Genomic DNA, 18,849 nt, shown 5'->3' with positions numbered 1-18,849 from the left:
TTCTTTTTTGGTAAGTTATAGTTCCAGTTTGTAGGAGACATGTGCAGAGGTATGTAGCCATGTCTGGTTTTGGCTACTACCATACCCTGCCTAACATGTAGGTCCTGGTACAGTGCAGGCATTGTTGGGCCTAATCCGGGTTTTCCCCAGCAGTAAGCAGCTCCATGAGTGAAAGGGGGAGGCGGGAAAAGACCTGTGTTCTTCCCAATCCTGGGCTTGGACCCTCCCCTAGGGACTTAAAGGGTTGCACGTCCTAAATTGAGTTAGTTGTCTCTTCATATGAGAGAGACTGGTCTCACAAAAGAGGTGTGCAGGGCTCTGGCACCTTCTGTCCCCCCCCTTAGTGGAGTGGGAATGAGATCCATGCTCTCTGCTCCATCAGGGAGTAGAGGAAGAGCTAGGACTGACCTCTGGGGCCATGACTGGGGGTTGGAGTCCAGGGACCATCCTAAGTCTGGAGACCAGTGTTCTAGTATGCAGTGGCTGTCTGTATGCAGTACTCTTTAATGGAGAAGAATAAAGCCTGTTCTTGTTACAAAATATACTCCTGCCTGAGTTTGCAGTCTATCAGGGGAAGTATGAGAGAGTTCTTCCGCAGGGACTGCCTCCAGCTCTACTGGAGCCTGCAGCAGATAGAGGCTCTGACCAATGTATGAAAGGGGAACCAGATATCACCCCTAAAGCCTGTCCTGTTTCCCCAACAACATGGGCGGGATCTCAGACCTTTTGTGCATCAACAGGCACTCAGCACACGACACACCTGGTAGCCGGGAAATCTCCCAGAGGGTGGGGAAAACACCGCTACAAGTATAACCAGGGAGATGTCGTTAAGGGAGAATTAATGTTATTTAGCCCAAGGATTTAAATAGTACCGCTTTATGTCAGCATGCAAAAACAAACGAAAGAAGACTATCCCTTTGTAAGGGCTAACTCACACTTCCCTGTCCCTATCTGTGGGGCTGGGAGGCTAGGCCTCTTACCAACCTCTCACCCAAAGTCCAAAGAGTTACCTGTAAAAAGGGGCCTCTTTATATCAGTCCAGGTCTGGGTTGGTGTCCGTGGGGAGCAGTGTCTGGGGAGTTCCAGGTGCTGCTGTATCCTGGAAAAGAGGGTCTGGTTCCCTGGGATCTCTCTCTCTCTCTGGCAGCATAGTCCCTCTCTGCTAGAGATCCCATGCAGTTTGGGCAGCACACCTTTAAACCTGCTTGATGAGCCAGGTGGAGACTGGCTAATTGACGCTAGCTGCAATTAACCAGCTCCCTGCTGGACTAATCAGATACTAATCAGTGTGTGTGTTGTCCTTTTAAACCTGGGGAAAGACCTTGTCACACAGTTGGATATTTTACAGCATCTTTGGTTTTCAGTTATCATGCAAAAGGCTGCAGAGCAGAAATAAACAGCAGCCATGCTTAGCAGTGGCATAACTACACCGAAAGGGGCAATATTGATGTATCATGACATCATGACACCGCCATGTGATGTTGCGTCGCCATGATGACGCATCATCACAAGACGTCACGACATTGATGAAGGAGGACTGTTCTGTTACAGAGGCCCCACTCTTCCAATCCCCCGGCAATCAGTGTCATTGTGGTTGGGAAGAGAGTGGGGCCCCTGTAACTGCTTTGGGGGTTAATAGAGGGAGGGAGGGTCCCTACTCCCTTCCGCCCCCTTCCCCCTTGAGCTGGGACCCCTGGGACGTGACCGGCAATCTCGGGCGGTAATTATGCCACTGCAGCTTAGTGAGAGTGGCCCGTACAAACGCCTTCTGCATTTTCAACTATGCCAATATACTCTAAATACAATGTATGGTCAGAATTTCCAGGGCTCTACATACTGTATTCACAGAGCTAATTATGTACAAAAACAACGTGACTTTACTAGACACATTGGCCCGCATACATCAAGCTGCGGTAACCTAAAAATGCAGTATTAGAGACAAAAAAAATTGCCACATTTATACTGTGCAATAAATACATCAACGTTGCACCGCTAACAATAAAGCACTTTTATCTGATCTGCTAAAAGCATCGTATGCGAGAAAAAAGAGGCACAATACCATATTTTAAAGTAAAACTGCCATACATCAGGTGCCGATATTTAACGGAACAAGATGAAAGGCAGAAATACCACAAATAATGTATCACCAAGTCCAGGCTGGCCAATAAGCTGGCCATTATATACAGTACAGTTCATAGGCAAGATGAGATAAAACAGCATGAAATAAGTGATAAATGATTACTTTTCACACATATTAACTCCTTAGTAGCCCATGGGTCAACTAGTCATGGGTTTCCATAACAAGCTGGCCACAAAGCTCTACAAACGTGTTAATATAAAAATAAAACTGCACTACCTACCCCCCTTACCCACCTTAGTGCTACGCAATACTTTACTAACAACTAAGGTAATTAAGGGTTAACTCCTCCCCCTCCGCCTCCATCCCAGGAAGCCTAATTAACCTCCCTTGGGCAACTACTCCCTACACCCACAACAAACATCCCACCCCACTAGAATAATGTCCAACAAAAAAACATATACACATAAAAAAAAAATAAGAACATTAAAAATACATTTTAAACATAAAACCATTGATTGTCACTGTGGATAACCTAGGACTTCTTAATGGGGGCTTAGATAGCCACATAAATAGTAACCTGTAATTAAAAATAAGCATTAACAATAGTAAAATACATTAATAAACGCACAAAGGCATAATATCTGAATTATATCAAATACTATTAGACACAGATTTAACACTAAAACCCAAATTTATGACAAAATGGGAAAAGGACCTAGGGGTAACACTGGAAGGAGAGGTCTGGGAAGATATCTTTGAGGGGACTGCAAAGAGATCAATCTGTGTTTCTGTAAAGGAGAATAGGATAATGAGTTGGTGACCCGCCTGAGTATAAAAGTTCATTGGACCATATGTAGAAGGATAATAATGTATACAAAACCTGTTTATAATGTACATGCATGTTTACCCACCCAATCCATTCCCTTATTCTTTATTCTGTACCCAACTTTGTTTGAAGAATCTACAATAAAAATTGAGATTATATATATATATATATATAAACACCCCTTCATTACCTTAGTGACTAACCACTAAAGTAATTAAGTGGTTAACCCCGCCCAGCTTGTGATAGTGGTAGTTGCCCGTGAAGGGGTGACAGGAGTGAACACCTTAATTACCTTAGCAGTTAGCCACTAAGGTAATGAAGGGGGTTATTAATGTATTTTAATATTGTTAATGTTTTTTTTTGGGGGGGTGTAGTTATCCACAGTGAAAATCAATCGTTTTATGTTCAATATGTATCTTGAATGTTCTTATTTCTTTTTTTACGTGTATATTGTTTTGGTTAATGCTCAAAACCACTATTAGGCACATTGACTAATAGGGATCTTGGGCATTAGTCTAGAGGAAGGGGGGCGGAGGGGTATGTTTGTTGTGGGGGTAGGGGGTAGATGCCCAGGGGAGGGTAGTTAGGCCTTCCTGGGTGGTTGCCAGGGGGAGGGTGGGTTAACCATTTGGTTACCTTAGTGGTTAGTAAAGCATTGCATGGCAATACTTTACTACCCACTAAGATGGACAATGGGGGTAGGTAGTACATTTTTTTTAATGTATTAACTCTATTAACTCCTTTGGTGCCTGTGGAATACCTTGGTAAGCACAGGCATCAAACGGGTTGATGTTATTTCTATAATAGATTTCTGTAATAGTTATTACAGAAGCCTATGATAGAGATATGATTGCGATGCGGGGTCAGTAATGCAATTTAAACGGGCGTGTTAATTCCTGCATCATGATTTTCGCCGAATATCGCACCCACTAAATTATTACTATTATTAATGAGGTGTACCATATTAAAATTGCGGTAATAACGCTTGTTTTTTTGGGGGGCGGTTGTGATATTAACTCCACTTTAACAGAGTTTGATGTATCTGGCCCAAAGGTGTTAGGGTTGCATCATGTTTTTTCATGATAATACTAAGTTATTTTTAAATAACATATTACTCATATCCCTACACTACATGATAAAAGTTAATGCAATAATCTTCTGTACATTTTGTAATATACAGTATAAACTCCTTAGTAGTGCAAGTGGCCAGCTAGCATATGCAACCCATGACTAGCTGACCACTAAGGGCTACAAAGGGTTTTTTTTTAACCTCAAACTCCTAATAACTCCTACCCCCCTTACCAAGCAAAGAGTCTAGTGCCTTACTAACCACATGGGCCTAAACACTCTCCCTGGGGCACCTAGCCCCAACACCGACCCCATTACCTCCATCCTATCCCAAATAAACCTAACTCTATAATAAAAGGTGGCTGAAAGGGCTGTGAGCTGTTGCATGTCTATATCTGCACTAAACGATGCGATCATTTACTGAGTGCCAATACAGGGCATTGCACCCTGATCCGGCATTAACTGACATTAAAGTTAATTGTGGCAAATTAGGGTGCATTACCCCGGCCTTGGGAATCCTGCCGTTAGTACTCAAATAAAGAACAATGCTATCTTATTTGCTTAGCAGTGTGGTACGTTTGTCTCACTTGTACCTATGTTCTATACTGTATACAGTACTGCTTAGCCATCTGTGTGCTCTAAAGCTTTAATTATTGAATACATTAATTAAAACAACTTTGTGTTCCTATTTTCACTTAGATTTCAGATAAAGAAAATTGTATAGTACATAAAAATGAATCTGTTTCAGGCTAATGTTTATTCTTGCTATAATTCTAAATTGTATTAATTAATAATCTTTAGTTGCAATTTTTTTTTAAATAAGTTTTTAAGCTATCATCTATTATTTATATATCACTTTATTGCACACAGTGGCCAAATAAACACAACCAACAAGCAAATCTAGGACAATTTATTTGCAGATAGAAATACCACAATTATGCAAAGGTTGACCATTAATTTCACCAATGTAATGTATCTGATAGAGCACATTTGTTACACAGCTGTAAATAACAAAATACAGTATCTGCATTACTAAATATGTAGCTACTGTATGCTTAATGAGCAATGCAGCATTTGGGTGACTGAGAACTGTATTTTCTCATGGATAGTACTACCACAGTTAAAGACAACACGATGTACAGTACTAGAAATGGAGTATCTTTTCAGGTTTCTTTATCATTTATTATTTGCATTTTGTTCTTGAATCAGCAACAACAGAGTGATTCCATCCTTAATACACATAAGCAATAAAAATTACATTCAAAACAATAATGCCCTCAACTGTCAGCTTTTGTAGATGCAACTAGTTTTTTTCTCTTTGTTCAAGTGAAGATAATAATTGCATTTTCTTCGTATGTATATTCATGGGGGTGGGGGGGAGGGAAATAATTAATAGAGTTATTACTCATTACCATATGGCATGGCTTAAATGGTTTTATCTCCTCTCCGGGAAAATACTGTAAATGATAATATCCAATCATCCATTCTGTTAGTAATTATTTTTCAAATGCATTTATCTCATTTTAGGAAATAGTCAACTACAACTGTCGAAAACTTGTTGCTACTATGCCTCTCTTCGCCAATGCTGACCCAAACTTTGTCACTGCCATGCTAAGCAAACTGAGGTTTGAAGTGTTCCAGCCTGGAGATTACATTATACGTGAAGGAGCAGTGGGAAAGAAGATGTATTTCATTCAGCACGGCGTTGCTGGCGTCATTACTAAATCCAGCAGAGAAATGAAGTTAACTGATGGATCTTATTTTGGAGGTCAGTATGAGATAGGAGGGAGAATGGGGGGAAACAAAATCTACTTCTGCTTTATAAGATTTCTCTTAGCTTCGCTAAATGAAGAGGTAAGACAAGATAGAAAACAAATGCTTTAAAAAATAGTGCATATACTGTACAGTATATACATATATAATAGAGTATATATTCAGATACACATGCATGTGTATGTATATATATTCGCAGCAGCCCTTGCCCACTGCTGGATGAAGGCCTCCTTAATCTTCTTTCAGGTTCCATGATTGCAAGCCATTTTTCTGCAAAAAATGTTCTGATTTAATCCTCCCATCTTACTTTTGGTCATCGTCTTGGTCTTTTGATATTCCTTGGAATACAATTGAGTATATATATATATATATATATATATATATATATATATATATATAAAGCAGTAGGCACTCAACTGGCGGAGTAGGGTAGGTGCACGTTCTGTAGAAATCAACAGTGAACCAGTATTCCCCAAGGGAAACAAAGAACAGCACTCAAGGTATATGCAAAACAATCTTGTAATAAAACAAGGTACTTTTCTGTGCCTGTGTACCTTGTTTTATTACAATAATTTTTTGCATATACCTTGAGTGCTGTTTTCTTTGTTTCCCTTGGGGAATACTGGTTCACTATATATATATATACAGCTATATTTGCATATATATATATATATATATATATATATATATATATAAAATCAAAAAATAAATAGATGATACCATTCTATATATATATATATATATATATATATATATATATATAATTTTCAATCACTGACAATCTATATTGACTAAAAAATTACAAACAAAACCAGAGAGAGAGAGAGGGCGAGAGAGACACACACACACACACACACACACACACAGAGAGAGAGACACACACACAGAGAGAGACAGAGAGAGACACACACAGGGAGAGAGAGAGAGAGAGAGAGAGAGAGAGAGAGAGAGAGAGAGAGAGAGAGAGAGAGAGAGAGAGAGAGAGAGAGAGAGAGACAGAGAGAGAGAGAGAGAGAGAGAGAGAGAGAGAGAGAGAGAGAGAGAGAGACACACTTGGAAAATGTGCTAATGTACATCATTGGAATATACTTTGTCTATCCAAATTTCATTATTTCCCAGGTATCTCTGCATGTATTATAATGTTTGGGAAGGTATATAAAAATCTCTCGCTCCAAAATTTCAACCACACATTAAATATTGTATGTTATGGTGGTTAAAAAAGTGACAAAAGCCCTCCACAGTGGTAATGATGAAATGAGGATTGCAGACCTGTCTGAGACATGTGAATGTGCTCACAAGGAATATTTGTATTCACCAAAACTTGATTTGCACAGAAAATGCAGTTTTCGTTTCACATTTTTTAATACGTGCAAATTTGTTAGAGTAATCGAGAAAAAAACTCAAAAATGCTACAAATGTGTGAAAGTTTGCTTGGGGAGCCTTTACAAGAACACAAAACAGTTGCATTTAAAAACAAAAAACAAACTGGATCAAGTGTTCTCAAATACACCATCTCTACTGATAATGTCACTGTTCACATTTGGGAAGGAGTCAAAAACAGTGAGCATAAGGTAAACAGGAGATTCTGAAAGATAAATATAAGTCAATACACTTTATTTAGGATGGGGGGGGGGGGGGGGAGGACTGGCAATTGCTTGAAATTGGCCACTCTGACTATGTTTAGCTCAGTGTTGAGTGGGATATCAGATGTAAATGCAGTGCTGGCACCTTTGTAAAACAGTGTTCCAATTAAGTAGTTCACATCTTGCATGTTGTCAGACTTTCAGTGGGGTTTGGTGTCTGCCCCAAGATGACTGTGGGAGCACGAGTCACATTACATTTGTAGGATTCACGAGGATGGTTTTTGTTATGTCTAAGTGCTTCACAATAACCCACTACCTTGTTACAATCCTTTATACAATTTTAAGGTTGTTTTAGCTTAATTATTTTTATGGGGAATGCACACCCCCTGAATTTCCTTGAAGCAAAGAGGCAACTAGTGGTAAACCTAGAGTAGCTGCTGAAAGGTACAGTATACTGTATATGAATGTGCCCCTGGAAAATCGACGGTGGATAATTTATAATATTGTACAGGACTTTGCAAAAAGATTTTTTTTTATAGAAATGTGAAAAACAACACTACTGTATGCATTGTGTACTCAGTTATTTGCAGAGCTCAAATAATTAACTGAAGTGGAAAATTAGGGGTGATCACTACATGAAAGACTGCAGATACAGAAGAACCATGTTGGTGCTAGAGGTGATAATCACAGCTCTGCTTCCTAATGTCACACTCCACAGCCTGGCATTGCCGGTGACTAACAGGTTTACCACAATGTGGTTTTTCCTTACTAGGAGTTTTTCCACAACTCGACTTCACCATCTAACAAGGAAGTTTTTTTTTCTTGACTAATGAGCCTCACCAGTATTATTTGAGCCATGGTTATTTGCTTTTTGAGAACATTATATTGTCTGTTTTACCATTATATTATGTATATGCATCATTTTCTTTTCAATTTTCTGTTCTTAAATTTGAAGAGCCCATTTTAACTAACATATTAAAACTTAAAGCATCGCTAGTATTTGAATAACTTGTATCAGTAGTACATGGAAGTCAAATGCATTGTCTATTCATTTTTATAAATTAATATGTAAACACCAAGTTATTTATGTATTAATCCCCAAGGAACAGGGCATTTCTGGCCAATAATACCCTGGCTGGAAGAGTTGAAGTTTAACCCAGCCAGAGCATTATTGGCCAGTAATGCCCTGTTCTGAGGGGATTATTACTATTATAGGCTAAATGTAGGCTTTTTACATAAATAGACACTTTTGTATCGTTATATAGATTTTATAAATTAAAATAATTAATAAATACATTAAAGCACCTATATATACAATCACACTGCAGCTATCTATAGATATAGACACACACACCCAGCTGTCCCCCCACTATAAATACACTCACACACAAACACTGTGCAGCCTCCACACAATCTCTGCAGCCCCTCTCTGTACACACAAACACACTTTGCAGCTCTACACATAAACACACACACACACACACACACACACACACTGCAGATCTATACCCACATACAAACGCTGCAGACAGTCCTACACACACACAAACTCTGCAGCTACAAACACAAACTTGACAGACAGACACACACAAATTGCTGCTACACACACACACACACACAGACACACAAAAACTCTGCTGCTACAAACACACACACAAAAACTCTGCAGCTACACACACACACAGAAACTGCAGCTACACACACAAACACATACACAAACTCTGCAGACAGACTCACACACACAAACAAACTGAAGCAACACACACAAACACAAACTCTGCTGCTACACACACACACAAACACTGCAGCTACATACACAAATTGCAGCTACACACACACACACAAACTCTGCAGCTATACACACACACACACATGCACAAACTCTGCAGACAGACACATTTTACTGCTACACACAAACTATGTAGACAGATACATACACAAACCCTGCAGCTACAAACACAAACTCGCGCTCTGCAGACAGACACACAAACTCTCCCTCCTCACAGTGTCCTGCGTGGAGTTCTCTGCAGGCAGGGAGGGGGAGGAGTCACTGCCTGTCTGCTGCCTCCTGTCCAATCACCTCCCCTGTCTGAGAGCGGCTGTGACAAATGAAAGCTGATTGTCTGGAAATAAAAACTTGGCAAGGTGCCAAAACTTCCAGCCCATTACTGAATGAATAGTGCCCGGAGTTTTAACCAATCTGAAAGCAGGGGTTGTAATCATGCCCGGAATGTAACAGCTTTAGCCTATAATTTAGAATATAGTATACTACATGTATGCATGTTTTAAAGCAGAAGAGGATGCCATTTACACAAATCTGCATACCATTGGGAAATAAATTACAGCTTGTATTAAAACGGAAATGTTTTTCTTATATTCTACAGTTTGAAACACACAAACTACCCAAAAAGTATGGAATAATAATATATTTTATTTCAATGTTGACTATTTCTTTGCAGAGATTTGCCTCTTGACAAAGGGCCGTCGAACTGCCAGTGTGAAAGCAGAAACATACTGCCGTCTGTATTCCCTTTCTGTGGAGAATTTTAATGAAGTACTGGAGGAATATCCTATGATGAGAAGAGCCTTTGAAACTGTGGCCATAGACAGACTAGACAGGATAGGTATTATTTTCTTCTGAATATTTTGATTGAATTTACTGTCAGAATATACATTTTGTGTTATCTTTTACATCATTTAGAGGTTTGTTGAGGAGAGAAACATTTCTTCAAAAATAGATTTCTAAATGGTATTTTATTCCAAACATCTTTCATCCCCGTTCCCAACGTGTAACGTTGCATGTGCATGCTGTGCATATACTTTAACCCTTTTGCTGCTGGTCTTCTGTGATCGCTAACACGTGATCTCGTAGGGTAGTAATCACGTGGTCGCAGTCACCCCCGGTGAAATTAACAGGAATGGAGGGGACTATCTCTAGAAATAGAGCAAAAATAGCACAATGTTTCCTGTACCTGGTGTCCCAGCCACCATGACATACCTAGAAAGTCGTAAGGGCAGCCTAAGGGTTAATGTTGTTTATTTAAACAGTGTGTGTATATATATATATGTATATATATATATATATATATATATATATATATATATATATATATATTAGATATAGATCGTTGTACTCCATATTATTTCCTCAACGTACAGAGCATAATATCTGCTTATTCATATTAATAAGGGAATAAAAACTGTTCCAGATAGACACATTTCTTTATATTAAAATACTGTAGAGGTGACAAAGGTTTTTTTTTGTTTTGTTTTGTTAAATCACGTTTCAAAATGTTAATTAAATAGGTGTGTTTTTTATTATAAAAATATGTATTAAATTAAATTAACACCGTCAAATTAAATGGTAAAAACATTTTTTTTAATATTGCTACAGTATGATTTTTATGTTGTGTTTTATACAATACCTCCATTGCCCTTTCTTTTCTCTTCATGTCATCCCTCCCCAAATCAATGCAGCTACTGAGGATGTGCAATACATTTTATCCTGTAAATCAAATTGTTAAAAAAACGGAATCTCTTTTTAACTGTTATTAGAAATGTCATATTTGATCTTATATTTTCCTTTTAACCTGTATGCCAACATTATAATCACCATTAATATTTACTTTGCTTTAACTACAACTATTGAGAAGCACTGTATGTATTTTTTCGGTTTCATATAATCAGACACTGGACATATCATAACTTGCATTCTATGTACAGTATCACTATGCAAAGTTGAATCATTGGCAAATGTTGATGTACAGTAGCCACTGTAATATTCACCCCTCCAGTGATCCACTTGCACCATCCATAAACTGCGTATACCCTTCATGCTCAGATTAGTGCAGTGTCGTTTAGGTTGCCATACTTAACACTGTCCGTTGACCTGGTGATCTATTTTTTTTCCTGCGTATGGGCAGTCATATGAGGAGCTTGTTGTTTCTGCATGGTACTGATGTTATTGCTAATATAGTACTTAAACCCACGTGCAGTCTGCAGCCACGCATAGATTATCACTGCTTAGGATGCCTAGTTATTACTTTGATCTAGTTGCTTATGCTGCATTGAGAGATACCATCTCTAACTCAGAAGCTTTACTATTGCTATTCTTACTCTTAGTGTAGTGACAAGCAATGCAACATGGTTGTGCCAAATGCCCACTGTCATCCATGTAAACATACTGGAATAAAGTGTTCTTGCTGCTTCAACACTAGACAGACACATTTGTTCCAGTTTAACATGGTGTCTACAGTACTTTACTGTATAAAGTAACACTTGTACAGAACAATTGAATGTCCTTCCAATGGCTTAAATGGTACAATAGTTACTACATTAGCAAATTCACTAAATTACGAAAGAACCTCCAGTTTCACGTTTGAATCACTTAGAACACTTTCCTGATATGTTAGATACATCCCAATTAATTGTTTATTTCCTTTGCTACTGTCAACATGTGTTACAATTTATGTATTATATCAATAATGCATAGTTTCTGCATTTATGGTAAATTATATTACCTTTCATGTGGTATATTCAACTAAAACACAATTATGATGCATTTCACAAATCATTTAGATTATTTCCCAGGTTATTATAAATTGTACACATATATTCAATTTTAACCTGAGTCAAAAGTATGGCTCATTTAATTATGTACATCACCATGATAAAAAAGAAACATTCAGGAGAAATGTTATCCAATCACCTTTTAGCTCCTGTATCATCATGACATCAATTTGAAATTCAAATGGTGAAATCATTGATTAGGCTCCATTGTGTACACTGCATGAAACATATAATTTATCAGGCATTAAGTTCCGATCACATAAGTGAATGACAGCTGGTGAGACATGATGCTTGCCTGTGAGCTTTAACGTTTACAGATTTCATGCATTGATTAAGAAATTACAAATTATGTTCTCTTTTTAATCTAAATAGTGTATGATTTTGCATAGGATAAAAAGTAGTACAACCATCTAGAAATGTAAGTATTTACAGCATTGTCAACTATTTGTAGTGCTACTTATTGCATTCCTCAATTTGTCTATATAAATGCATTTTAACTGCAGTCTAATAATTGTTTTGATGCTTTAACAAAGATGATCTTACTTAGCTGTGGGATTGCAGTCCATATTGAGAATAGATATAAGCATGCATTTTAGTTTAAAAATTAATATATAAAAAGAAGATTTTAAGAGACCACATAATTTTAAGAGATTTTATATAAAAAGAAGATTTTAAGAGACCATCTCTTAACGGAACCAGTAATTTATTTTCACAATAGGTAAAAATGTAGCGGATTTAATAGAAGTTAAAACAAATTATTTAAATTTAAGTTAAAATTCAATGCATTTATGTGTAGTCTATTTTCATTTGTAGTAAAGTCAGTAGAATAATATTGGTGTGAATACTGTTCAACATAACATAATAATATTGTTCCCTTATCTGTCACCCTAAAATATATATTTGCCGCTGTAGCAGACACTATTTCACCCGTTATTGTGCGAATTCTCGTTACTGCAGTCGCAGGTTTTACCGGGCGATTTGCAATATTCGGTAATTTGCAATAAAATTCAATGGACCCACGAGTTGCCAAATTACATGATTTTCTAACTGCAACACAACAATTAGGCCCAGATGCAGAAAAGGGTGCTAAGATTTAGCACGCATTTACTCCTGTTCACTTGAATGGGAGTAAATGCATGCTGAAGCTTAGCACCGTTCGGTGGATCTGGGATTTAGGGCCTTAACGCACGATAACGGGTGCAATATCATCTGCTACATCTGTATATGCATTGGCCCAATCTTCACTCAATGTTTCAGTTGCATAGGGCCGGAGTAGCTTGTTCATCATCTTATACTTGTGGACCTTTAAGTAAAGGAATACATTTGGCATTACCCAGCCCATTTAAAGAGATAATAAATGAGCCATATACTTTCCAATGTCAACAAGAAAATAGAATAATACTGGTACGTTGTAGATCAGGGGTGGCAAACTCAAGTCCTCAAGGGCCACCAGCAGGTCAGGTTTTCAGGATATCCCTGCTTCTGCACAGGTGGCTCAATCAGTGGCTCAGTCAACCACTGATTGAACCACCTGTGCTGAACCAGGGATATCCTGAAAACCTGACCTGTTGGTGGCCCTTGAGGACTAGAGTTAGCCGCCACTATTGTAGTTGGTTTATAAATTCCATAATGATACTGTTATTCCGTTTATGTATCAATACACAGAACCATTTGCTTTGACACATTGCGTCATATGTGACACGTTTCTTAATCCTGATTTCTTACATCTGGTTCAGATTGTTAGCCAAGGAGATTTAGGACAACTCAGATATGAAGAGATAACAAACATTATGCACAGAGAGACACGTCTAATTTCTATTAGAACTACAATATATATTTTTAAGGCGCGGCTTTTGAGTGCAATAACCTAGTCCTCGGGTCCCCAAATGATTTTTACCGTGGGAAAAAGAAGCAGCGCTGATAAAGTATATGCAACAATAGTAACATTTTGATAACCCTTTTAAACCAAATTATTATGTCTTCAAAGCTGCTTTGCAAATTTCTCTTAAATGTCAAAACGTTTTCGCTGAGTTTCGCCTGTTTCGTGAACTTCACAAAGAATGTTTGCACATCTCTAAAGACAAAGCCACAGATTGTGTAAATGTTTTTACCACACAACCAAGGGCTATTTGCTGTAGGAAAAAAGCTCTTGCAACCCTTTGGAAATGCATCCTATATAGTGCTGCTGACATTCTCTTCTATTCAGTATATTGAGAAGCATGCTAATGCACAGCTTTACAATGCATCAATTTCCATTCACCTGAATGAAGGTTAATGTATTGCTAATGTATTAGCCATCTTATGTTGCTTAAAATGATTTATATTTTTCCATTGAAGCCATTAAGGATTGATGTACCAATTATTTAATCTTTTTGTGGTATACTGTGAGCTTCATTATTAGTTTTTAGAAAACCATGAAAATAAGGCTATATATTAGTCCAATTCAGACAGTGGGAATAGTATAGAGGAACCAAATATTAGGACCAAAGTAGGGGAGGGAAATATTTCTATTCCAATAAATACAATATCTGACCTAACATCAGTTGGCATTAGAACTCTTTACGATACTGTTTGGTGAGAGGGAGAGCTATCCAATCATATCACTTTTTTTCTATTCCATTTTTTTTTCTCTAAAAATGGCATCCATCAGGTTTATTGGAAAAATAATAATATTGATAATAGAACTATTCTATATTCCTGACAAAAAAAAAAAAAACAATTTTAAACTTTAATACTTAACTTTTTATTTTTATTGCAATTTATATTCAGGCTTCAGAGAGGACCTGGAAAAGAAATGCAGGTTTGTTTTTGTCTTCCTCAGCAATAGTCCAAAGCATTAGTTTCTTTTGTTCTTGCTTTACTACATAAACGCTATTTGAAGCTCCTATTGGTATTATGCTTTATCATTAAATGTAATGTTCCATTTAGAAAAATGTGAACACACTCTAACACCGAATGCGCAATGGGCAGAACCAAGAAGTTTGTAGAAATGATTACAATGTAGCAGTACAATGTGATACTGTACACATGCCTGTCAATGGTTCCGTGGTCTACTACAGAGGCACTCAACTCCAGTCCTCAAGCTCCCCAACAGGTAATGTTTTCAGGATATCCCAGTTGAATACTGAGCCTCTGATTGAGCCACCTGTGCTGAAGCAGGGACTGATTGAGCCAAGTGGGATATCCTGAAACATGACCTGTTGGAGGGTCTTGCGGACAAGAGCTGAGAACCCCTGGTCTACTGTATATGGGTGAAATAAGCATTTTCACTTGGTACTGTAACCACCGCTTTTTTCCCATTCTGTCCTGTGAAGTGTCACTTTTTCTTTGCAGTTATCACCTGTCCACCTTCACGCTGCAGCTCTTAATGTGCTTCTTCTGTTAACATTGTGAATAAATGAACAACCAAGTGCTATATGTTTAAAGTACCATTTAATGAAGGTTATAATGTATAATGTTTCTAAAATATGTTCACTAATACTATGAACCTTTCTCTTTTATGCAAGTTAATGCATCAGCAGCTGTGTATTCTTACTGTATTAAATGGGCACATATTGTCTGAAAGACTATGGGGGTTATTCTTGTAGCTGCGAGTTTGTCTTAAGGTCAAAAGTCGCGGTCATTGTCATCTGTAAGAGAAATCACATCAATTACATTGCGTCTATTAAACGTGACATTTCGAGCGGATTGTACTTTGCTGGAAAGGGGAATAAACAGCAGCGCAACCGACAGCACCAAAAAGGGGTAGAAACAAATAATCAATTTCAATATTGGAAATAACCTGCTTCCAATAAATATTGCTTAAAGAATTTGAGTTTTTTATTATATTTCTATAAACAAGCCTTTTCTTTTAAACTCCTATGTTACACAACATAAAGTGCTTCATATTTTGACACCACAATAATGCTCCTAAAATGACATTCATATTGAGTCCTAAATTCTGTCATAACAGTCAACATGACGATCAAACTGAGATAGGTAATTAGTTATTAGTTCATTCCACCCTCATGCCTCCAAAATATGGTATTACGGTTAAAGAAATTGCTTCCACCACAAGTAACATTAAAGAAGAACTTATAACTTATATGAACTGAAATAGCAATGTTTTTTTTGCTTAAGTTTAAATGGACTATGCAAATTGTTAATGATGTCTAAAGATGTGCTTTGTAGCGTCATCGTAGCTAATCAGCTATGTGCAATATATAATCACTACAGTATATCAACATGTATGCTCAATATTTGAACTAATAATGTAGCTAAATATATGGTTTGAAAAAATTCTTAGCTACGGAAGTATTAAAGACAAAAAAAATGTATTATTACACCAAATAGCCCAAAAAACAAATCAACAAAGTACATCATGAGTTAGCCAGTGGTATAGAAGGGCAGAAATAAAAATAGAATAGTTAATTAGGCATATCAATTAAGTACAATACAGTACGTGCATGCTGGGCAGACCTGAAATAGGTTGTGTGGCTTGTAAATCATCAGCCTTGGGTTGGCAAGACAAAATCTGTGAGTTATTTGAAGCGTGTTTGCCTTTTTGAGTTAATGGAGCTTCTGGAATTCCAGCGAGTTTGCAAACATTGTTAGTTTGAGCAATTTTTGTCATACGGCTCGGCAATCTAGAACTTTTTTGCACGATTTGGACATGCGAGAAAGGCTTTCAGAATACTTGAATGTCCATATCCGAGTGGAAAGGAGCTTTTTCCACACTGATATGTACTTATCACAGCTACTAGAATCTCCCCTCTGCGTACAGTATGTTAAGTAATAGTAGTAACAAAAAAATGAACCTGGGATTTATTATTGACATGTGATGATATTTTGTACTGTTTTCCTTTTTTTTATATTATTTATTAATAATAGTCATCTCTAACCTTTGCATATTACAAAATATCATCATAATTAAAGTTCAAGAAGTGACAGGTGAATAGTATCTCAGTCTTTCCAAAACAGATGAAAAAACATGTTTGTTTTCGGTCATTCCATAGTTCGTTTTTGTTTCAATAAGAGTACATGTAGTCTAGTTTTTGTGTTAATGTAGAAGCAACTATTATTGAGATATTTTAAAGATTCAGCTTACATTATCACATTTATTTAAAATGACAACATTAACAATTTTGTACAGATAAAGAATAACACAGGCAGGTGTTATGATTTTGATCCTCGAGGATTCCTGTAGCAATCTTGTTTTTACTGTCACAAATGCCACACCTGTGTACCTGTCACAGTGTATACAGAAGGGGTTAATCACATCCAGCTATAAAGTAATCCAATAATTTAAGGTCTTACCCTCAGGAGAGGGTCTCCTGTTTATTAGAAAAAAATATGTAATTAACACAAAAACCCAATTTAGCAAAATGTGTCAGAACATGCGGTTAATCTCTTCACAAAGGTACTAAGTTCAATTACAGTAGAGCCCCAAAACAATACATATATATATATATATATATATATATATATATATATATATATATATATATATATATATATGGCCTGTTCCTTTAACACGAAAATAATACAAAAACAAAACAAAATAAAGGCCTACTCCACTTTTGAGAATAACTAAACCTTTACTCCAGCCCTTTCTAACTGGGTGGGTTGCTAGGCTGGTTACCACCCTAAACATACATTTTTTTTTCAAATTACCGCGACCCCAGTTATAGCGCGGTCGGATTGGGTGGCCCCCGAAGACCGCGCTGTAACGGAGTTGAGCTGTGTATATATATATATATATCTATATATATATATACACATAAATACACACACACACACACACACACACACACACACACACACACACACACACACACACACACACACACACACACACACACACTGTATATACACTGTATATACACAAACACAGCCAGTTTAATAAAATAACAGGATATAAATAATCAGAATGCCTAATAAATTACCACATACTGACAACACAATAGGTCGTGAGATTGAAAGATGAGAATTCTCGTGTTATTGGTACTGTATAACACCCCTCTCAGATGAATTCTAATTTTGTATTTAAATTATTATTATTTTTTTTCTCAAAACTTTGCCCTTGTGACAAGGACAGACTAACCTATTGTGGGGTTGTCTTATCTCCCACTCAATCTTTCGTGACATCTATGGATGGGAGAGAGAGAATGATTTTAAACCCAAGTGAATGTGAGAGTATAAAATATGAAACAAACAAACTTATCAATAATGGCGCTCTAGGATAACCAAATAAAATACAACCTGCCTAAAGCCCAATCTTACTGTGTGTAGTAAAAAGTGATACCAATACAAACAGGTATGGATGCCGCTATAACCCAGTGGAGGATCCTTCTCATGATCCCATGCAGAGTGAAGAGGTGTAGGTCATCGGGAAGCGCAAACCATGTAAAACAGAAAAATAATCTGATAGTGCAGTATACGTGATAAATAGTAAATTAATGTAAATGCAGGAATATGTGTGCAAAATACTCACAAACATATAGTGAGTGATAATCACATAAAGGTATCTTTGAATCACAGCCCACCAAGGATGGTAATCACAAGGAGCTTCTGGAGACCTTAATCACAAAAGAAACGGACATAGTGCAGACTGGATTGACAATTTATAAAAAGTAAGTGGTAAGGGATACACTCACATGGTAATGGAATTAAAAAAGCATATAGATCCTGCGAACTGGATCTCGGCAAGTGAAGCGTGTGTTCTCTGCCTCCCCTGTGTCTCGGCGTGCGTGTCACTGGTGCGTCTCACCGAACCCGGAAACCGGAACTGACGTCATCCGCTCGCAGGGGCTCCAATCGCTTAGGGATATCACTGGTCAGCGTCACTCTACGCGTTTCTCCGCATTCGGTTTCTTCAGGAGTGATTTGCTGACTGATTCTAAGTGTCTTATATACACAGTGCTACAGACCCATTGGTTACTATTGATTATTTAATCGGGTACTGGCCATGA

General features: G+C 37.4%; 1 protein-coding gene across 1 annotated transcript in view; it reads left to right on the top strand.

Moving 5' to 3' along the window:
* The window catches only part of HCN1 (hyperpolarization activated cyclic nucleotide gated potassium channel 1), a 436,901-nt gene that overhangs the window by 392,773 nt on the left and 25,279 nt on the right, over positions 1–18,849 (top strand). Inside the window, exons 6-7 of the mRNA XM_075589049.1 lie at positions 5,502–5,742; positions 9,790–9,954. Of these exons, the coding sequence (XP_075445164.1) occupies positions 5,502–5,742; positions 9,790–9,954 (406 nt within the window). The remainder of the gene's footprint in view (positions 1–5,501; positions 5,743–9,789; positions 9,955–18,849) is intronic.

This window comes from Ascaphus truei, chromosome 1 (genome assembly GCF_040206685.1).
Source record: "Ascaphus truei isolate aAscTru1 chromosome 1, aAscTru1.hap1, whole genome shotgun sequence".
In the NCBI taxonomy this organism is placed as follows: Eukaryota; Metazoa; Chordata; class Amphibia; order Anura; family Ascaphidae; genus Ascaphus; species Ascaphus truei.
This window is presented reverse-complemented; position numbering and strand designations above follow the sequence as displayed.